Here is a 19,720-nt window from a genome sequence, read left to right on the forward strand (position 1 = left end):
CCTTGGATCACAAGGTTGTCCTGGCCCAGCCTGTTATCATCTCAATCACATGCTGATTCCTCCGCCGTGCACCCAGCACTGCTGAATTAATAACGGCATCAGTGTTAAACAACTGCTGCTCCGTCTTATCTCACCTTCTGTCCCTCCCCCTGTCCTACACATATGTTGTCCTCACATTAGGACATTACAGTGGCTTCCATTTATTTCCTGGGGGCTCATCCACTATGACCGCGTTGTCTCTCTCAATCTCCCAAACTTACCACAATATAAATTAAAAACTAACCAACATGTTTTAGTCCAACAATGAATAATTAACCATGCAAAGACCAGATTTAATTGGTTTCTTCCACAACATTTTTTTCCTAGTATAGCCCAAAATAAATATTTAACGTCATGGCTACAATACACCAGTGGTTCCCACTTGCAGCTGATAGTTGGTTTGGATCGATGCCCAATCACATTCTCACCATAAACAAACTGTACTGGAGTTTTTTGAGGAGGAGGCTTGTGTCTGGTTCCAAGGAAGAGGAAAACAGACCAGAGTCTGATTCAGATGGACTAAACAGAGCAGGGATGAAAACACCCTGAGTCATCACCCTAACCTTAACCTTAATAGGAAAGTTTAAAAGTAGTTTTTGAGTTTTGTCCGTTTGAATGATAATTTTCTGTGTCCTTGTTGTCAAGACTTTGGAGGGAGAACAATTGTCCCATTTGTGCTCATCATTCTTGCAAATAGTGCCGGATCACATCGCTGGCACAAGTTGCACTTTTTTTGCAACCTCGTGTGTATTGATGACACACGTTTAAGACAGTGTTGGTTTTTCCTGCGATTTTAATGATCTCAGTACACAATCAAAGATGATTCATAGATTATACAGAGGAAGATGTTGCAAGAGTTTCAAAGACTAAGCTTTCTAAAAAAAAACAAAACAAAACCTTGTACTTGCTTCTGGTTCTGTTTTTTTAGTAATACCAACGCTGATGTGGAGTTTTTGTTTAGGCGGTGAAACCTATCATTTACGAGAATAGTGCAGCTAGTGCTGGTAAAAATGGTACATAACTGTGGCGACATCACTGTTTGCGTGTGAAGCGACTGATGTGGCGAGCATAAATGGGCCATTAGACTCGGAAGGTTTTTGGCCCTGCAGTGGTTTTACAAGCATACTATATTTGTTCTCTTCAGCATGAACAGATTTCTATCCTAACATTACGATTAATGCAAACACATCCTGCAGTCCCAACAAGCTTGAAAGGAAAACAGCTGATTGGCCCCAACAGTACAACACAAGCCATCCATGTCACGCATTGTTTCCCTGATTTACATCTCATTGGCTAGCAATCTTTCCTTGCAGCCGGACTATAACTTACCAAGATCAGGCAAGAAAAAGGCTGCATATTGTACTGGCAGCTATGATAACGTGCCCTTTATTTGCATGGCAGTGGATGCAAAAGAACATGCAAATCTACTGGGAGAGTTTACTTGAAAACATGAGATACAGTCCCTTAATTTGGCTCATCTATTCATTTAACGTTTAAAAATGACATATGACGGGTTAAACTGATGGGGCTCATTTTAAAACACTGACATTCATTAGTCAGTGTGTCACAAATAAGATTGATTTGAGTTGTATTTGCATGCAAATGTTTTAGACCTCATTCTGTCCCATAATGACTTGTCTTTTGTGCTTGCAATCATTCGAATATGCAAAATTGCCATTTTTTTCTCCCTAAAATTCACCGTAATTGAAAAACTAGTGTTGCTACTTTTCTCCTGCTAAAATGCCTGTTCAGCCCAACACTGAGAGCAATTAAACATGCAATTAAATCTTAGTTTATATTCAATTTGTGTAATTTAATAGTTTTGTTGCTCATTTAAGCCTGACAAGGGGCTTGGGAGCACAGAAAAAAACATGTACTTTAAGTGTTTTTTGGCGGGTTAAGTACATTATTGCTGGTCATAACTGGTAATATATCCAAATATTCCATTTATCCATTTTTTTGACACTCCAAAAATATATAAAGACATGGATATTTAATGCTGTGCAAAGAATTGGTGTATTTTTGTGGTCAGTAAAGGCGCTTTACATGGCCTACTTTTGAGTTACATCCAAACATGTCCTTTTTTTCTCCACTGGATCTTCATATTTCACTCGACATGGCGTACACTCAGGAAAATCCCAGAGTCCCCTGTGGGAACGTGATCCACATTAGCTGAGCAACATTTATCTGCTTGTTTCTCTGACAGCTTTCCCATCCAAGTGTTCCCTCTGCACTCATTCAGCAAAAACGCTTCCCTCTTCATCTGCAGGCCTCCCGTGTATTGTAAGATTAAAAAAAAAAAAGCAGTTGTTTTAGCACCTTGGGAATTCCCCTGGTGTTAGAGACTCGGCATCGTTGTGGGGCAGAGATTCCCTCAAGACGCACATGTCAGGAATGGTGTCACACGGGCCATGGTCCTTTCAACCTGTGCATTCTCGGTGAAGAGGAGCAAGTTTTAATTAATTACATTCCTTTCTTGTTGTTGCTGTTGAAAGAGTATGTTGGACGTGATTTACAGGGTAATTGATAATTACCTACCTACCTACCTAATTAATCTACAGTGATCTCAGCAAAAGCTGTGATTATGCTTCAGAGTTGATAAGATAGAAAGGAAGTCTGGAAATCCTTTTGTGCTGGTGAGGTATGCATCATTGTAAGGAGGAAGAACTTTAAAAGGTAAAAGATAATTCAACTCTCTTTCCACTGTTAAAAGAAAGATTAAGGAGTTTCTTAAGGATGAACAGCGATTTAGATCCATCTGCAGCTCTGCAGATGGAGTGTTACATAGTTTTGTGCTGGAAAAGTAGTTTCATGAGACTGATAGCTGTATTTGAAATTGTACTGACTATTGTCACATTGAAAAAGTGCAATGTAAATTGTGCACTGTTGTCAAAATGGGTAACATAGACTTTAGATTTTAAATACATGCTTAATGTTGTATAAAGGGCATTTCAAGCCAAATTACAATTTTCTCCCAAATACCCAAACAGCAAAACCTAAAACTATGACTCAAACTCCTGCCTGACGTTTAGGGGTTGGTGTGCCACCGAATCCAGACTGTTTTAGGAACATGTATATGCTGCTTTTCAGGGGGTAGAAACAAGCCACTGATATAACTGTTCAGTTATAGGACTTTTCAGTTTCTGTGATTTCCTTATTCTCCCTGTGCTTGTGTGTCTATAGGTTTTCTCCAAGTACTCCGTCTCCCTACCACAAACCAAAGACATGCATGTTTGGGTTTGTTGGGGTAGGCTCTAACCTGGGACCCTGAATTGGATAACTGCTCAACTGTTCTTCCTAACTATTCACCTCAAGAAGTATTTGCGTGGATGTTTTCTCCTTTGGTTTCCAAGAACTCTTTCACTACACAGTATCATGTGCCTCCAAGATGTTGAAGGCCCTTCCTCCTAACCCCTGTTAGGTCACCACCTTGTTTTGGTCAAGGAGCTTGCATCAGTGATCCTTAGAGTTATACCAGGTAGGATCACCCATACTGGCAAAGTTGAAGGGTATAGGCCAAGCAAAAGACTGTTGGAGGGTGGGCATAAGGTTAGCACCCATATTCTGTAAAAAGAATTCCTTTGCTACATAAACTTTAACAGAAGGATCTAACATAACTAATATAGTCACAAATATGAGTACTGGGTCTCAGAACAAACAGACTCACTCAAATGATTCATAATTCCTCAGATATTTACAAAGCTCCTTCTGGAAGCACTTTTTAAAAAATATATATTACACTATATATTGAAAAACACACATTTTTACATTAAAATACTTGAAGCAAGGCTGCAATTTCTTTACTGTAAAAATTTCAGTGACTATATTGTAATTTATTCAAGTTTTTTTTATTTGTTTTAGAGGACAACACAATAAAAAGCATACAGTATATCTAACGTTAACATTCACATTCCTTGAATGACCATGATTTAGTTGACTGAGAATCTACACAGAGAGCAATAATGTCATTTCTATAGTGTGTATGTAGCGATTCTCTATTTTTACAATATTTATATAGTAATACTGTAATTTCTACTGTCTGTTTACATACATATACAGTTTATTTTAAGAAATAATATCGTTTATGGGGGGAAAATCTACTTTTTCCCCCACATATATGTGGAGGGAAAGTAAAGTTTTTCCCCATATGTAGTTTTTCCTCTTTTTTTTTTAAACTGCAAATTTTAAATGGTGAAGTTTCTGTTTTCAGTATTCAGTTTGGAAAAGCATGCAACATTAAAAATAACCCATATCCTCAATATTGAGGATTCTGTTTGTTTTTCTGATATCCTGTTAACTCAGGATAAATAAAACCGCTGATGAACAAAATTAATCTCCCCACTGGACACAAATAAGATGCTCTGTGGGCCACAGTGTTTTCGCTTCAGTGGTGTTCAAGATGACAACATCAAGGTAGAGAGCTGTTGGCCATAATGCACAGTGAGGAGAGATCACAAGATACTTCTGGTGTTAACTGTGGCTCCCTGCCCCCAGCAGTGCAGGCCTCTTTAAATGCTGTCGCACTAATTGGCTATGTGAATAATCCTGGAACTCTGAATTTACGTGGAAACACTTTGAAGGGTTGAATACATTTGCCCCCGGGCAAAGTCTTGCATCCGCTCTACCCAGCCGTAGCAGCACGGCGTCAGCTGACGCAGAAAGCAAACAGTCGGCCCAGAGAGGATAAGAGATGGGTTGAAAGTAAAGGTAAAACATTTGTCTAGGGACCCATGAGATTGGATGTAAAATGAGTGCAGCTGTGTGGCTACAAACAAAAAAATTGGGAAAAGAACAGTGAGGGTGCACGGGCAAAAAGATAAGGTAGTAGCAGTGACAATGACTTGGCAGCAGGCTTCTTTTCACCCACGTCTTTTACTCCTGAAAGATCCTAATATATCGATGAAATGTAATTCCTCATCTAGGTCTGCCAAAGGGTGCCTGAGGATTCTCACTGCTTTTATTCACATTCCTTCAGTTGCTGCCTGTCAGCCTTGTATTAAGAGAATATCGGAAAAATCACAACACAGAAAAATTACATTTCACTCAATTATAATAGTTCAAATGAAGGCCTGATGAACTAGAGATGCTCAGCTAACAAGCTAAGGCAGGTACAGAACAGCCTCTGAAATATATCAATGAACAAAAGCAGCAGACATCCCAGGCATTCATGACCTCTGTCCCTGTGCCCACTGACGATGCTTACAGTTCTTTTTTCAGTGCTTATGTGTGTGTTCGTGTGGTGGACGGTCTGCTGCAAGTTGCAAGAATCACTTGCATTGTACAGTGTGGATAAATTTGCCTGGCTAGTTTGTTTTGACACATACATAAGCTGCAAATGTGATTATGAAAGCAATATCCATGCAGTGTCTGTTGTGTGCACTAAGAAGCTCTATGTGTTTACTCGTCTCATTCTGATGGCAGTGTTAAGCTCCCCGTAGGCCAGACTGTTTATCTTGCTGGTGTTTAGGCTTTGGTCTTTGGACTGTACCCAAAGCGAGGCCTTGCTGTCAGTGCAGCTCCGCTCCGGTTAAACTCCTGCTAGTTGACCTCGTTTAAAGGCCTGGCTGCCTGTCTAGCTGTCCCTCTGAGCAGGGAGCCACAGTCATCCAGCAGTCTGCAGTGTCACTGCCTCTGTGTTTGCTGGTGAGTCTGCACAAGCCTTAAATTTCATAGCCATAACCAGTGCCAAGATGCATTGCCCCATCTTTGCCCTAAAAGCTAAAAAAAAAGAAGAAGAAGAAAAAAGTACAATACTAGCCCGAAGCAAAAATAAAAATTGACGTCAGACACTCTCTTCTTTTGACCTCTGTGTTATTCTCTCTCACAAAAAATAGACAGCTACAAAATCTGTGAACTATATTCTTGCTACTCTAATTTAATTTATCTTCTCATCATTAAAGTGGACTGTTTATGCTCATTTCTAGCTCTATAAGTAACTTTGCATGATCTTTAGCGATCAAAATAATCCTTATTTATCTTAAAATGGGCCACGTTGCTGCTCTTCACTTCATCTGCTGCTTGAAAACAAGCCATCTCATATAGCTTTCTCCTCTCTTGATGCCAAAATGTTTGTGCAGGTTCTCAGTCATCCAGGTTATGGTAATCTAAGGAGCTTGGAAAGAAAGCGACTGGACTTCTTTAAGTTTCATGACAAGGTTTCTCCTCTCATCCAAGAGTTTCAGCTCTAAAGCCAAATGGTGGCGAGTCCCAGGTATTAAACCCTACTTAGGGCTGTCCCTTAAAAGGGTTGTTGACCCACTATTGATTATGTGCTTCATCACATAAGCCAAAAATAACCCATGACTTTTTTTCAAACCTTTAGAACTGAAGAAGCTTCTCAGATGAGAAATGTCTTCACGAAACTCAAAGAAGTCCAACCTCCTTAGACCCCTTCAAGCCAACTTTCTTCTAACTAGCTGCCCCATGCAAACAGAAGGTTTAAAGAGCAAGTGGGAAGCGACCCACACAAGAGACTGGATGGGAAGTCACTTGCATGCATTTTTTTTCAGAGCTCTCACTGAAGGGTGAGAAATGCAACAGGATGCCTGAGTGTTCAGCACACCGCGTACAACTTCCTTCAAAATAAAAACAAACATGCATCGTCTAATTTCCCTCGTGCCTGCATACACATCTCGAGCTGATAATTTACTGCCTGCTCTGCACACACATGCAAACAGGATAAATTGCCCTCCTCCTCGTCCTTCTCCGCCTAACCTGCTTTCTGTGTATTCTATAGTTCAGTGTGCAATGATTGGATAAAAAAAATTTCCTCTGGGTTTTTGCTGAACTGCAGGATCATTACAAATATCTACAGAGGCTAATTAGTGCTTGATTAGGTGCTATGCTGGACTGGAAGAGCGTGGGCTATTTCAAAATGAGGAAGAGTCCTTGGCAGGCTCTAATTAGCTAACAAAATTAAGGTAGTTCTGGTTTCCCATTCAGGTAGAAGACTCCTGGCCTCTGCATCAATTAGAGAAGATAAACTTGATTTTAGATTTGTTTTTTGTTTTTTTTACTTTCATGCTTTATGCCGTACAGAGGTGAGGGAGGAAGACTTTGCCTGGACAAAATAGATGTTGAAAGTGTACACAATATTATACTGTTATAATTACTCTAGTTACTTAATAGTTACAGCTAACCCTATCTCTTCTCAGACCTATCCTCTTCTTATTTGGTACCTACTAAATAGTAAAAAAAAAACAAGTTTACAATGGATTTGTCAAGATTTGGATGTGCAGACGATGTAAGTGCTCTAACGTTTGTCACCGTCAATGAAGTCCCAACTGTGTGACAGTGTTAAAAATGCAACTTTACAGAATAAAAATCAACCAAACGTCATTATTAAGCGATAATGAAAAGTGTCAGCTAACCACAGTTCAAAGAATACAAGGAACAATGAAAACATGAAGACAAAGCAGAGAACGTAACAAACACCACACAGAAGACTGGACTGTATATACACAGAGGGCTGATTAGGGAAGTGGTGAACAAGGCACAGCTGAATATAATAAAGACAATCAACTAACAGGAAGTAAAGCCAAAAACAAGATAAAAGAGTGAACTACTTAACAGAATAAAGCAGGAAATGAATAACAACCATAAGTGGTGGCTGTAGCTCACCAGCCTTCCGATCATCGGAAGGTTGGTGGTTCGATTCCTGGCTTCCTCTAGTCTGCATGCCAAATATCCTTGGGCAAGATACTAACCCCAAATTGTATGAATGTGTATGAATGTTAGCTATAAAGCACTTAGAAAAATGTGCTTGTGCGAATGGGTGTGAATGGGTGAATGCACAAATTGTGTAAAGCGCTTTGAGTGCTCAGATGAGTAGAAAAGCGCTATATAAGAACCAGTCCATTTGTCATTTACCATAACTTCAACAGGGAGATGCTGTAGCATCAATGAGTATTCAAGGGGGGATACTCAGAGAACTAAACACAGACATGATAACAAACTCAAAGTAACCCAAAGATAAAACAAAAAACGAACAGTAGAAGAGTAAAAGCTTAAAGCTTCTTTTAGTATAACCTTAAATGCAAGAGATGGATCTGCAGATTCTTGACATCCTCCTGGTCTCAGGACCACCACTCTATGATCTTACAATTATTCAGACTCTGTGAGCACTGACTGGTGGTCAAAATACAAGATTACTTTGAGCAACAAAAAGAGAGAAACCAAACAGACTAAACAACTAATCATCAACACACGTCCAAACATCCTAAAGCAACTCAAAACCCTGAAATAAAATTATGTTGATTGATTTTGGTATTGCAGAAATGTAAATAAGTCAGAAAAATTGTGTTACCAAAGAAAAATCTAGTATCAACAAACGATACTGTATGATTTCTTTTTTTGTGCCAATAATTTAAAAAGGTTTTGGACCATAAGGATTTGTTTATGCCAAATAGAGGCCATGGGTATGGAAAATGATGGTTCTAATGTTATAAATCCACTGACAGTAATAGCCACAATAATGATAATAACTTACTTGTAAAAACCATTTTAAAACCTGAAGTGGCCTGATCTGAAATGAATACAATTGAAGTGGTGTTGTTATCTGACCCTGCTTTGCCCAAATGAATTAGTCTCGAGTTCAATAATGCTCTCTATTCACTGTTAATGCACAGGTCAAAGGTGAGATACAATGTGAGGCCTTTCAGGGTCATTAAAAAAAGATCAACATGGATTCAGGTGCAGCTGTGCACTGCTATGAATCTGAAACATGGCGGCAAAAAGATAAATTTTAGAAATAAACTGTAACTATCTTTGACAAAAGACCCCTACCACAGAGCAGACGCTTAGATTCTATTGATTTTAATACACTAAGTTACCACGGAAACATCCACCAGTGCGTAAACCTCTGCTTTTCTGGTTCCTCCGGTTTTGGGCTCTCCTCCACATTTTTGGATCCTGGCTGCAGGAATTTGATCCCATGAGTCACAAAAGCATTAGAGAGGCTGGGTGTCGGTTGATAAGGACGTATCAGGACAGAGGTTCTGACACAAAATCTTATTTATTTATTTATTTATTGCATGAGAGCATTATTGTCGTGCTGAAACAGGAAAGGACAGAAACTGCTGGAGGCGTTCTTTTGTCTAAAACATCATCCCACATAAAGCCACATAAGAAATCAGAAGCGATGCTGTTTATCCAAACTATTGAAAATAGTCCTTAATAAGAAACAAACCACAAATTCTCTGTGTCCAAGTCAAGAGTAATATTCCAAGGTATATTATTCAAGTTAAATAAAGCTTGAGCTGAGCTTAAATGGATTTCTGTTTGGTGCTTTTTCAGGTCAAATTTGAATTAAAATTATCACAAAAAAATCAGACATTAATGATTAAAATGTGGTCTGTTAGAGGCAGCGCAGAGATAGGGAGTCTGAGTGTGGATGTGAAGCATGCCGCCAGTTGTGTGTACGTACCTGTTGAAGGCAGGCCATGTTGGTCTGAGAGCACAATGCACTCTAACACAAAGGCACCAAGTCACCATGACAATTAGCGTGTCAGAGTGTGCGTGACTGACAGCTGCCACAGCTGGGAGGTAAACAACAATGAGCAACGCTGATGGATAAACCTGGAGTGTCTGAGGCACTCACTACAATACAAGCGCTGCACGTCTCTTATACACGCGACTGTCGTAAAGAATAAATCTATTTACTTACATCTTATTCTGGGATAATTTCAGAAATAGAAATTTGATTATTTACATGGCTGGAATTTGCAATACTGTCTTTATATTTCGTGCTTCCTGGTCTGAAGGGAAATATAAATTAAAATGAGAAGAAGCAACAGAAGAAAAATCAGAACAATTGCAATAGGGTTCCTGCAGCTTCCCTGCCTGGACCATAATTAATAGAAGATGTCATGCATATAGAAGTAGGTCACTGCCTGTGTGTGCTTCCTTTGAAATACCATAACACTGTGTTGTTTTATAAGCAGAGAAGATTTAGCCTACATAACAGAATGCAGAATAGACAATGGCAGTGATATATTTATATTTGAAAGCCTCCTTTTATTGATTTATCTGCAAATACTTTCCTCCAGCAATCAGTTGTTTAGTCAGTTACATCATAAAACGTTCTACATCACAAAAAAACCCTTGAAACTCGAAAACATTTCAAACACATTTGATGAAATGCATGTACATAATGCTTGGTATTTTAACTAGATGATCTTCAATTTGACTAATTGTTCCAAGACTTAAATTTCAAATATACTGCGTTGATCTTAGACAATATTCTGTCAGTGATAGGCTCAGGTAATTGTTTCTTGCTAAAAGTCATATTCTTGGTAACTTAGAATTGTGCACATCTCCATAAAACATTTTGAAAGATGTGTTCATTTTCACTCATTTTCAGTTTTACTCATAAGGATGACTTTACTCTATGTGAGCGTCCACCATTGTAACAGTGTATATAAGGGAAAGAATTATAGCCCCATGTTAATATTTTACAATATTCATCATTATTTGCAAACCTAAAGTGTTTACTGCATCTTGCTGCACAGCTGCTTTGCTGGTACCAGATTGAACCCCTCCAGTCTTGATTCTTCATTGGATAGATTCAACAAGGTGCTGGAAACATTCCTCAGAGATTTAGGTCAATATTGAGATCAAAGCTTCACACAGTAGCTGCAGATTTTTTGGCTGCACGTGATAATGCGAATCTCCTGTTCCACCACATCCCAAAAATCCTCTACTGGATTCAGATCTGGTGACCGTGAAGGCCATTTGAGTACAGTGTGACATGTGTGGCATGGTCATCAGCTCATCAGAGAGTCCAGTTTTGGGCTTAGGTTGTGCAGAGAGTGACACCCAGTGTGGTCTTCTGCTGCTTGTTGTCCATCTGCTTCAGCTTTAAATGGGTTATGTATTCAGAGATGCTCTTCTGCAAACCTTGGTTTGCAACGAGTGGTTATTTCAGCTTGATGAAGTCTAGCTATTCTACTCTGACCTTGACTGATAACACATTTTAGCTCAGAGACCTGCTGCTCACTGGATATTTTCTCTTTAAACCCTGAAGTTGGTTGTGTTGGAAAATCCCAGCAAATAAGCAGTTTCTGAAATGCTGTTTAAAAGTCATTTAAATTACCTTTCTGCTGCATCCTGATGCTCAGTTTGACATTCAGTAAGACATCCTAACTATGTCTACATGCCTAATTGCACTGACTTGCTGCCGTGCTATTGGCTGATTAGATATTTGGATTAACGAGCAGAGGAACAGTTGTACCTATTGTCAATATGGTTCATAAAACAATGTAAAAGATACAATTACTGTTTTATGACTAATTTTCTAAGAACATTATCTTGTTTTTTTAAGATGAAAGATTTCTTGTGGCTTTGCATTTTACAGTCCTTTGAAATGTACCAGTCTTCTGCCTGAGATCACATGTGATTGATGGCAGGTAGCTCAGAGGTGGACTGCTTCTCCCTTCAACAAACTCCACATCTGAGCCCCTGCATCAGTCACCACAGCAGGCAGGAATGGGATGTACTGCCAGGGCTATTCCTGGCTCCCCCTGTCACACACACTAAAAATATGCATGCTGGCACACACACACACACACACACACACACACCTGTCTCTGACAGTTTCCCCTAGTGTCTCCATCAGGTGGGAATATTAACAGTGGCAGGCAGTAGCTGTAGCACGATGAACCTGTCCTGAGGTAGTGACTTTTGGAGAATCAGTGGGGAAATCAGTTACCAGACTTTTTGTTGTTCCACAGTCCTCATTTAAAGCAAGAGCAGGTGGATTCAGATGAAAGATGGACAACTCGCCAATATGGCGAATCATCTGCTTTACAGATTCAATTCTGTGATTTTTTTTGGTCTCTAGACAGTGCGGAGCTAAAACTATCCAGTGAAATCCAAACAGCTTCCTAAGCACCTTATTTATGCGCTCATTCATTTTACTCATCAATGTCCAATCTGAGTCTCTGGTTTTGAGTGACTTGGCAGTTTGCAGTTACCTCTGGCTGTCATTTCAAGCCAATAATAAGCAAAGAAAAATCAGGTCCATAAGCTGCATAAGCCTCGATTTTATTAAGTACAAAACAAGGTATCAGTAAAATGCAGTTTTACAAAAGAAAGTAATCAAATTCTGCATCTGTAAGACTTTTATAATAATGAACTATATTCTTCTCCCTCATTGTTCTCTAGAGTATCTGTGCTCTTGTTTGCATATGTTATTACAAGTTAACAAGTTTGTAAGATAATGGAGTGGCATATTAAGATAATTACTCATTTACCATTTACTATTTGGAGTCACTTCTCTGAGTCAGACCTGATGTACTTAACTCCAAAACTGATTCATAAGCTCCTGCAGCACTCTTTACGTGAAACACAACAAGTCACTAACTCTGTTCATACACTCTTTGGAGCTGCACAGATGGACCTCTAGAACTTCTCACTAAACAACCACACTGAGCTAAAGATGCTAAAATGCTGTGCAGGTTGGGTGATAATTCTGTGTGATCTTCACTGTAACTAAATTTTACAAAATATACCTGCCTTTCACTATAAAATAATTTATTTCTAGTGAGGTTTAAAATATCCTTTAGTCAACAGTATAACAACAAACCCACAGACTGTAAATAAAGGATGGCTAAGGAGTCGCACCTCTATTGTAGCTGACCAGCTGGGGGCAACTCCTCTGGCTACATAAAGACTGATGGTCACGTTTTCTATAGCCACACTAAACACTTTGCTAATGAACATTTGGTCTATTTTCTTTGTGGTCACTAGTTTCAAATCTTACTAAATATAACATGATGTTTATTGGGTAACTAACGTTGCTCTTCAGAGAGAACCAGATGACAGCAGCAGGGAATGCTTTCGGGCATGGCTACTTTCTGAATGAGAAGTTGCTACGGTATGAGCATGCAGTGTCAAACTGTAGTTTGACAGTCAGCTCTAGCTTCATATGTCTGTTTTCAAAACAGAGTGTTTAATACTTAGTTTAAGGCTTCCAGATGGAGCTTCACAAACCAGTGAATCATATCACTGTGGCTACACCCTTCAATACACAGTCTGTGCATAAACAAAAATTAACAGAAGCTACTGTAAAACTTATTTTAAAGAAAAACTCTGGGCATTTTTATTCCCCATGAACATGACTGGTGGAAGAGCGCTTAAAAAAGCATGATGGGGGAATATATTCAAAGCATGTGACACTAATAGCATAAAATATATAACAAAATGTCAGCAGTTCTGTTAGTGTTCGGTTGTCTCTAGTGTTATTTTCTACTTTCAGCGTTCCCCTTTATCTGTCGTGATGCCTTGTGGTTAATTAGTTATCTTTTGGTTACTTCCTGTTTTACTTTGAAGGTTTGGTTCCTCAGCTCTTTTATTTCCTGCTTTTGTTCTTTTCCCTCCTTTCTGATTGTCTGCTTTTGCTTATGTTTCATTTTTGTTTCAAACAGTCAAATGTGCCCAGAAAGGTTCCTAACTGTTTGGCAGCCATAATAAACCTTCAACAAGTCGCTATGTTAAGCCCACAGCTGAACTATGAACATTAGGCTCCTGTGAATAACTCTGCTTCTTATCAAAACAGATTGTTGTCATCTTTGAAGATTCAGGTTGTCATTGTATTTTTAGTCTTTGGGATTGCCTTTAATTGATTTCCTCATCCAAGCACGTCTTCCCTTTCCAGCTGTTGGGATAAATTGACGTTTTTCACTGGTGGTTCTTGTTTATATGGCCTGGCTCAAACAACAAAGTGAGATCACGCAGGGTGTGCATTTTCTGTTGATGCTGCAACACAGATGAGATTTGTCGCCATGTTGTTAAGGATTCTAAAATATAAATATACTATAATATACTAAAATATAATGCTATGTGCATATAACTTTATACATTTCTTGACATTTTCCAGGTAAATGGATTTGGGTAAAGGAAGTGGGAGGACATTTTATAAATACTAGACAGCACCCAGTGATTCTGTTTTGTTTTCTCTTTCGGACCGTGTGTTTTTCTAGCTGATAAAGACATGCTCTCTAATGATTTTTACCTGCATTTGGGTCGTCTCTCCGCCAATACTTGACAGATACGTGACATAGAGGGTATGTCTTGAAATAAGCATCTACTTCGTTACGAGCCGTGTGGGTATTATATAGTGTTTGAGTACAGTGGTGAGGAAAATCAGATTCACGGGTGTCAGATTGAGGGTCTTTCTAGGGTCTCACCACTAAAACGACAAGTCGTCTTCGACAGATTAGTGAAGAGTCACTTCATATACTTTGGCCTCTTCAGTGGAATTTACTTGAGGAAGTTGTCCACTGAATAGTAACCTGGTAATTACCTTGGGCTTTTGAGTCCTGGCTGGCCTCTCAAGGCTTCGACTGAGGAGCGCACACTCTCGGACTGAAAAATGCATTCAGCCCTCACCAAGGACCTTGAGAGACAGTCAGAAATAGCAGCCTCTCAAGACATGCCGAGTCCAGTCCGCTGTGAAGAGCATCACAGTGACTGGTGCTTCATTTTGACGTTGCCACCGGCCTTTCCTCTAGATCTCTCAGTCAGGTCACAAACACTTCATAGCGTGTCAAGTGTCAGCTAAAGTACCGTTGCTATTCTGGGCCTCTTGTCGTTTCTTTGGATTCATAAGTCATTATCGTCTTGGTTTAGAAAAACATGTTCACGTTGTGTGGAGAAAAAAATAAAAAAAAACAGTAAAGGAGTTTTTGAAGGAGAGCAAGAATGAGAGGGGAAAATGTGTTTGTACTGGGGAGATGATGAAATCTCATTCCCACAAGAAATAGAATTAATGGCGATTCTCTAATCAGGCAAATAAGTCTGTTCTTAATTTAGCTATTAATTATGTCTTGTAATTTGGCAAACAGCACACAAAGTCTGCCAAGGGTGCCCCCTGACGCCCCTCGTGTTTTTCTCTGCTCTTCTCAGTCTACTTCCTATCACACGTTCAATCAAATGGAAGAGGCTTTACTAATTTAATATGGAGAGACGAGGAGGCACAGTTAGACAGAAAGAGGAATCTCACAACTTAAATAATTAGACCCGTGTCCCTCCCGCAAGGCACTTGATCTCAGTCTGTTTGCTGAATGTGGTTTGCGGGCTTTACTTTTTGCTTTGGTATTGACATATTTTAATAGTTTTCACGTCTGTGTCTGCATTACAAGATGTCACGATTAAACGCTGTTGATTGTAAAACTTATTCTAGCTTAAACTGCACTCATTTTTGTCTCTGGTCTTCTCTTCTCAGTGTTTGCCGATCCGTGGTCACGGATTTGTCTTGGACAAGTACAAGTGCCACTGCAGGAAAGGTTTCTATCATCCCAACAGAGTAGCTGTCAATGGTTTTACAAGTAAGTAATGGCAAATCAGTCACTGTAAGATGATTGTTCCTTTGTATGCAGACTTTATTCATGTGGCTGCGTTTAAGTGTTGCTAAACATGCTAACAATGAACAACCCTACGACTTAAAGCAGGGAAATCACAGGTGGAAGTGCGTACATTATAGCCAGTATGTGCCCAATTATACCCTGGCTTTAATTCACCTTTGTTAAATATATTAGTTACTTCTGTGCATATCAAAATGTTTGATGGCATTTAATATTTTCTGGAAATTGTCTGGAAATTTTCTTACTGACTAAACGCCACAGCAGTCCATGAAACGTGGCTGAAAGATCTGACAAATGTGAGTAAACTGAAGGATTGGTAAGTTGTGTTTATCGTACTTTTTGATTTGCAACGTCCACAGTTAAAACCTTTGTCCTGGACAGAGGTGAAGAGAAGAGCTGAGTGCAGAATGTAGAGTTTGGTGGAATAACAATGAAAAAGAAGTGCCTTAATTGGCAAAAATCTGAAAAAAACAATGTCCACTGCAGTCACTGGACTAAACAGGGCGTATCCAGACACTAAGAACCAGTAAAACATGGGGGGAAAACTGACGTCTTGATGAAGGTGAAGGGAGGATTATATGTAGACACACAGGACTGATTGCACAATGAGAGGCAGGTGAGAGCGGGTAATTAGCGGAACAGGAAGTAAAAAGCACAGGAGACACAAAGGTAAAAAATTATTATTTAGCATCAGATTTTTCAAGCAGTTGGGCAGCAAATGTTTGGAAATTTTAAAATGTTTCCACATAATCATCCTTTTTTCTCTCACTAAAATAGAGCAGATGAATTAACAATAAGTTCATTTTATTAATTCTGACTCTGCTAAAAGCTGCACTTTATGACGAAGACCGTCAGCTATTTGCGATAACCGTATCCGCCCTGTCTGAAAATTGAAGTAGCCCCAGTACCTGGGGAGGCTAATCTGGTTCGAGAAGGGAAATATCTTTTTAATGGTAGCGACTTTCTCCAGTTTATTCTGTCTGCTGTGAGTTAATTAAAAAAGGCTTTTGCAGACACAGAACCCCAGTGGTTTTCACCTGCCCTCCATCACTTTCTGTGCCATACTTTCATTTCAATCCACTTTCCCTCCTGCCTCATCCCACTCAAACCTCATACAGCGTGTTCTCGTGCGTCTGTTTCAATTTTATCCCCATTCTCATCCATTTCCCTCCCCCTTACCTTCCTTCACTCAGATTTTTCCACCATCTTATTGCATCCATTTTTTACTCTAAAACGTCACACTTCGTGCACAGAGAGCTAAATATATGTTCTGTCTGATTTAGCCAATTTGTGTTGTTTGCTGTGCTGCGAAGGCACACAAACTTGCATGTGCAAGTGTTCAAATCTGCATGAAAGCTCAGTGTGTGTGCATCTTTGTTAACCCAGCAATAGAGAGGAAAAGCAAGCCTGTTAGCGAGGCGTTGTGCTGCAGTTTGGCCCACCATGGGGCCAATAACAAGCCTGTTAATCCACAAGGGGACATCACTGACACTCCTGCAGAGGAAGCCTGTGCAACTCTCTTCCCTTTCTCTCACAGTGATCTTACATTGTGTATCTTGCATATAAATATGGGAGAGAGGTTACTGTAGCTGCGTTTCCTTTGACTGTCACTCAAACGTAGCAGCAACAAACCACTGAGAATGAGCTAAAGGAAATGACTCAATGCTACCGAGATAAGTACTCCTTTTGAAGGGATCAATGATGTGCCGAGTCATAGCTTTGAAAAATAGGCCAGTTTCTTTTTAAAGGCAAAATCCCTGCAAATCTCTGAGACAATGCCTGCTTCCAATAAAGCCTCTATAAAAGCTCTATAAGTCCAAAATGTGTTATCTATCCAACCACATGGGCATCTCTCAGGGGATTTCTATACAAGCCAATAACAAGTCCACTTCCTCCTTGTTGTCCCCCTGGGTTTGTTTAGTTTTTTGTTTTTTTTACCTTACTTTACCCTGAGAGAGAGTTTTTTTCTTAAGTTTGCGTAAGTTTTTGCTACTTCCCAATGTGACCAATGTATTTGAGCAAATAAAAAACAGCTACTTTTGAAGTGGTTATAGTTAGTTTATACTACGCTTCATTCAAAAACATTTCACAGCTTCTCTGGTCCTGGTAGGATAAACCAAAAAAGTTTTTAAAAAAAAGTCTTTGTGTGTGTTTTTATTAGGGAGCTGAAGTCATCAGCCTTGTATGATATGCCTGTGACTGAACAGGGTTGAGCAGTGTTGACTTTCCATGTTCACACACAGAGATCCATCTCCCTTTTGTTGACACAGTGTCGATGGCTTCTTGTAAGGTCAGAGACGAAGAAGAGTATATATACAGTCGGGATTCACTCTGCCACTGACGCACTTCATCTGGACAGATCTGGAGGAAAATTCAATAACAAGGAAAATTTAAATGACAGTTGCTGTACCATCTGTTCCTATCTTCTTCAAAATATGATGTCGAATGTCAAATTATTGAGTAAAAAAAAAACAAAAAACACATATACAAATCAAAAAGATTTACAGGTCAAGGGTAGTTGTGTAAAACCTAATTCAGTGAAAGTAGATGTTACAGTCTTTTATCTTTATATTTACCTATAACAAAGCGATCAAACCATTCAACCAATATTTTAACTACACTATTGATTATTGTTTCAAATTCATTCATTCAACTTTAGCAAAAAATTTCAACCAACTGGCAAACTGATTTTCTAGTTCTGTTTCTAGCTAACTAACTCTGTCAGATTGTGTTACCATATTAATAAATGTACTTTTTTATATTCTGATTTATTTTATAGCGTATGGGTATTCTATTTGTTATGTGTTTTCTATTAAATAATTTCTATTAAAGGCATTTGTTTATGCACAGCTCTCTTAAGGCCATGGCATTACCTTGATTTCTTTTCCAGCTGTTCTGTTGTGGATTTGCTCATCATTGTCATGTTGCATGAACAAATTTGGACAAAGCTTTGTAGTTCTTGGGTTTTTGGAGTTTCTCTGAGCATTGCACAGTCTGATCTAGGGGTGAATTTTCTTGAATGTCCACTCCTGGTAAGAGATGGCAACTGTCTTGAATGTTTTTCACTTGTGAATAATCTTTCTTAGTGTACAATGATGGCCTTCTTTACTTTTATAGAGCTGCTCAGACTTGTTTACGATGATCTGCATCTGATTAGCAGAAATGCTATTTACCCTCTTGATTCCTATGGATGGAGGAAGGGTGTACATAGTTTTTTCACACATTCATTTTTTTGTTAAATATTCTGTAACATTGTGTAATATGTTGCCCTGTTGTTTATCTGAGGTTATATTTAACCAGTTTTTGAACCTCTTAAGGACCAGATGATCTCTTTTTATGTCCTGATACGTAAAAACTTAAAACTTGAGTGCGTACTTTCTTTTTCACACGACAGTTTATCATCTAGCTCATTTATTTTAAGTTAACAACTTATCAGTCCCACCATTAATTCTAGCATTTTTCAACTGTTGATCTTTCTTTTGTTTTGCTTTATAAACTAAGAGTACAACGTTTACTTCATTATATTTCATAATTGATTTCTATTGTTAGCCAACTGAATAAGCTAAAATTATTTGTCATTTTATCCATTAAATATTTATCCGTGACTTTTAGCTGTTGGAATTGCATTTAATATTTCAGAAATGTATTTATTCAGCACATTGTGCTCTTGAATTCAGATATTTTTTAGTATTTTTAATTTTTATTAAATGCACTAATTTATGTGCTACTTTAGCCTAAATGAACTTCAGTTGCAGAAAATTGTTGGCGGGGTTATTGTGTCAGTATTTCGGGCCGTTTATTTATTTTTTATTATTATTAAAAATGTAGCTATAATTGTCCTGCAACACACAAAAAATATGAAATCAGCCTGTGAGAGTTTTTATTTAGTGTTTGTTTCTTTGAGTATTTAAGATTTTGGGACTTCTTCTTTTCAATGTTTTCTTTGACAGGAATGGGGAGGAAGGGAAAACCTGCAGATAGCAGTCCCAACACAGAGGAGGGATCTTCCAGTGACTGCCTGCCTTGCCAGCAGGGTTGTGCCTACTGTAAAGATGACACCCCCTGTGTGGTACAAGAGGATGGCGCTCTTCGCATGGCTGTGGTCTCTTTCCAGTGCCTCTGCATGCTGATCGTCTTCATTAGCATGGTCCTTATATACCACTTTCGTAGGAATAAGGTAGGTGTTATAATAAAACAATGATTTTCCAGATACGTCATCTTGAATTGGTATTAAAGGGCATCTTCTTCTTTAATATAATCATATTTATGTGTTTTAAACCAAGAATGTAGTCATTAATGCCATGAAGAGCTAAAGTTTT

At 38.8% G+C, this 19,720-nt stretch overlaps 1 protein-coding gene across 1 annotated transcript in view; it reads left to right on the top strand.

The window, feature by feature from the left end:
* gpr158a (G protein-coupled receptor 158a) overlaps positions 1-19,720 on the top strand; it is a 94,493-nt gene that overhangs the window by 31,698 nt on the left and 43,075 nt on the right. Inside the window, 2 exon segments of the mRNA XM_082546663.1 lie at positions 15,263-15,365; positions 19,352-19,578. Of these exon segments, the coding sequence (XP_082402789.1) occupies positions 15,263-15,365; positions 19,352-19,578 (330 nt within the window).

Source organism: Aulonocara stuartgranti (assembly GCF_965226115.1).
Source record: "Aulonocara stuartgranti genome assembly, chromosome: 9".
NCBI classification, from domain to species: domain Eukaryota; kingdom Metazoa; phylum Chordata; class Actinopteri; order Cichliformes; family Cichlidae; genus Aulonocara; species Aulonocara stuartgranti.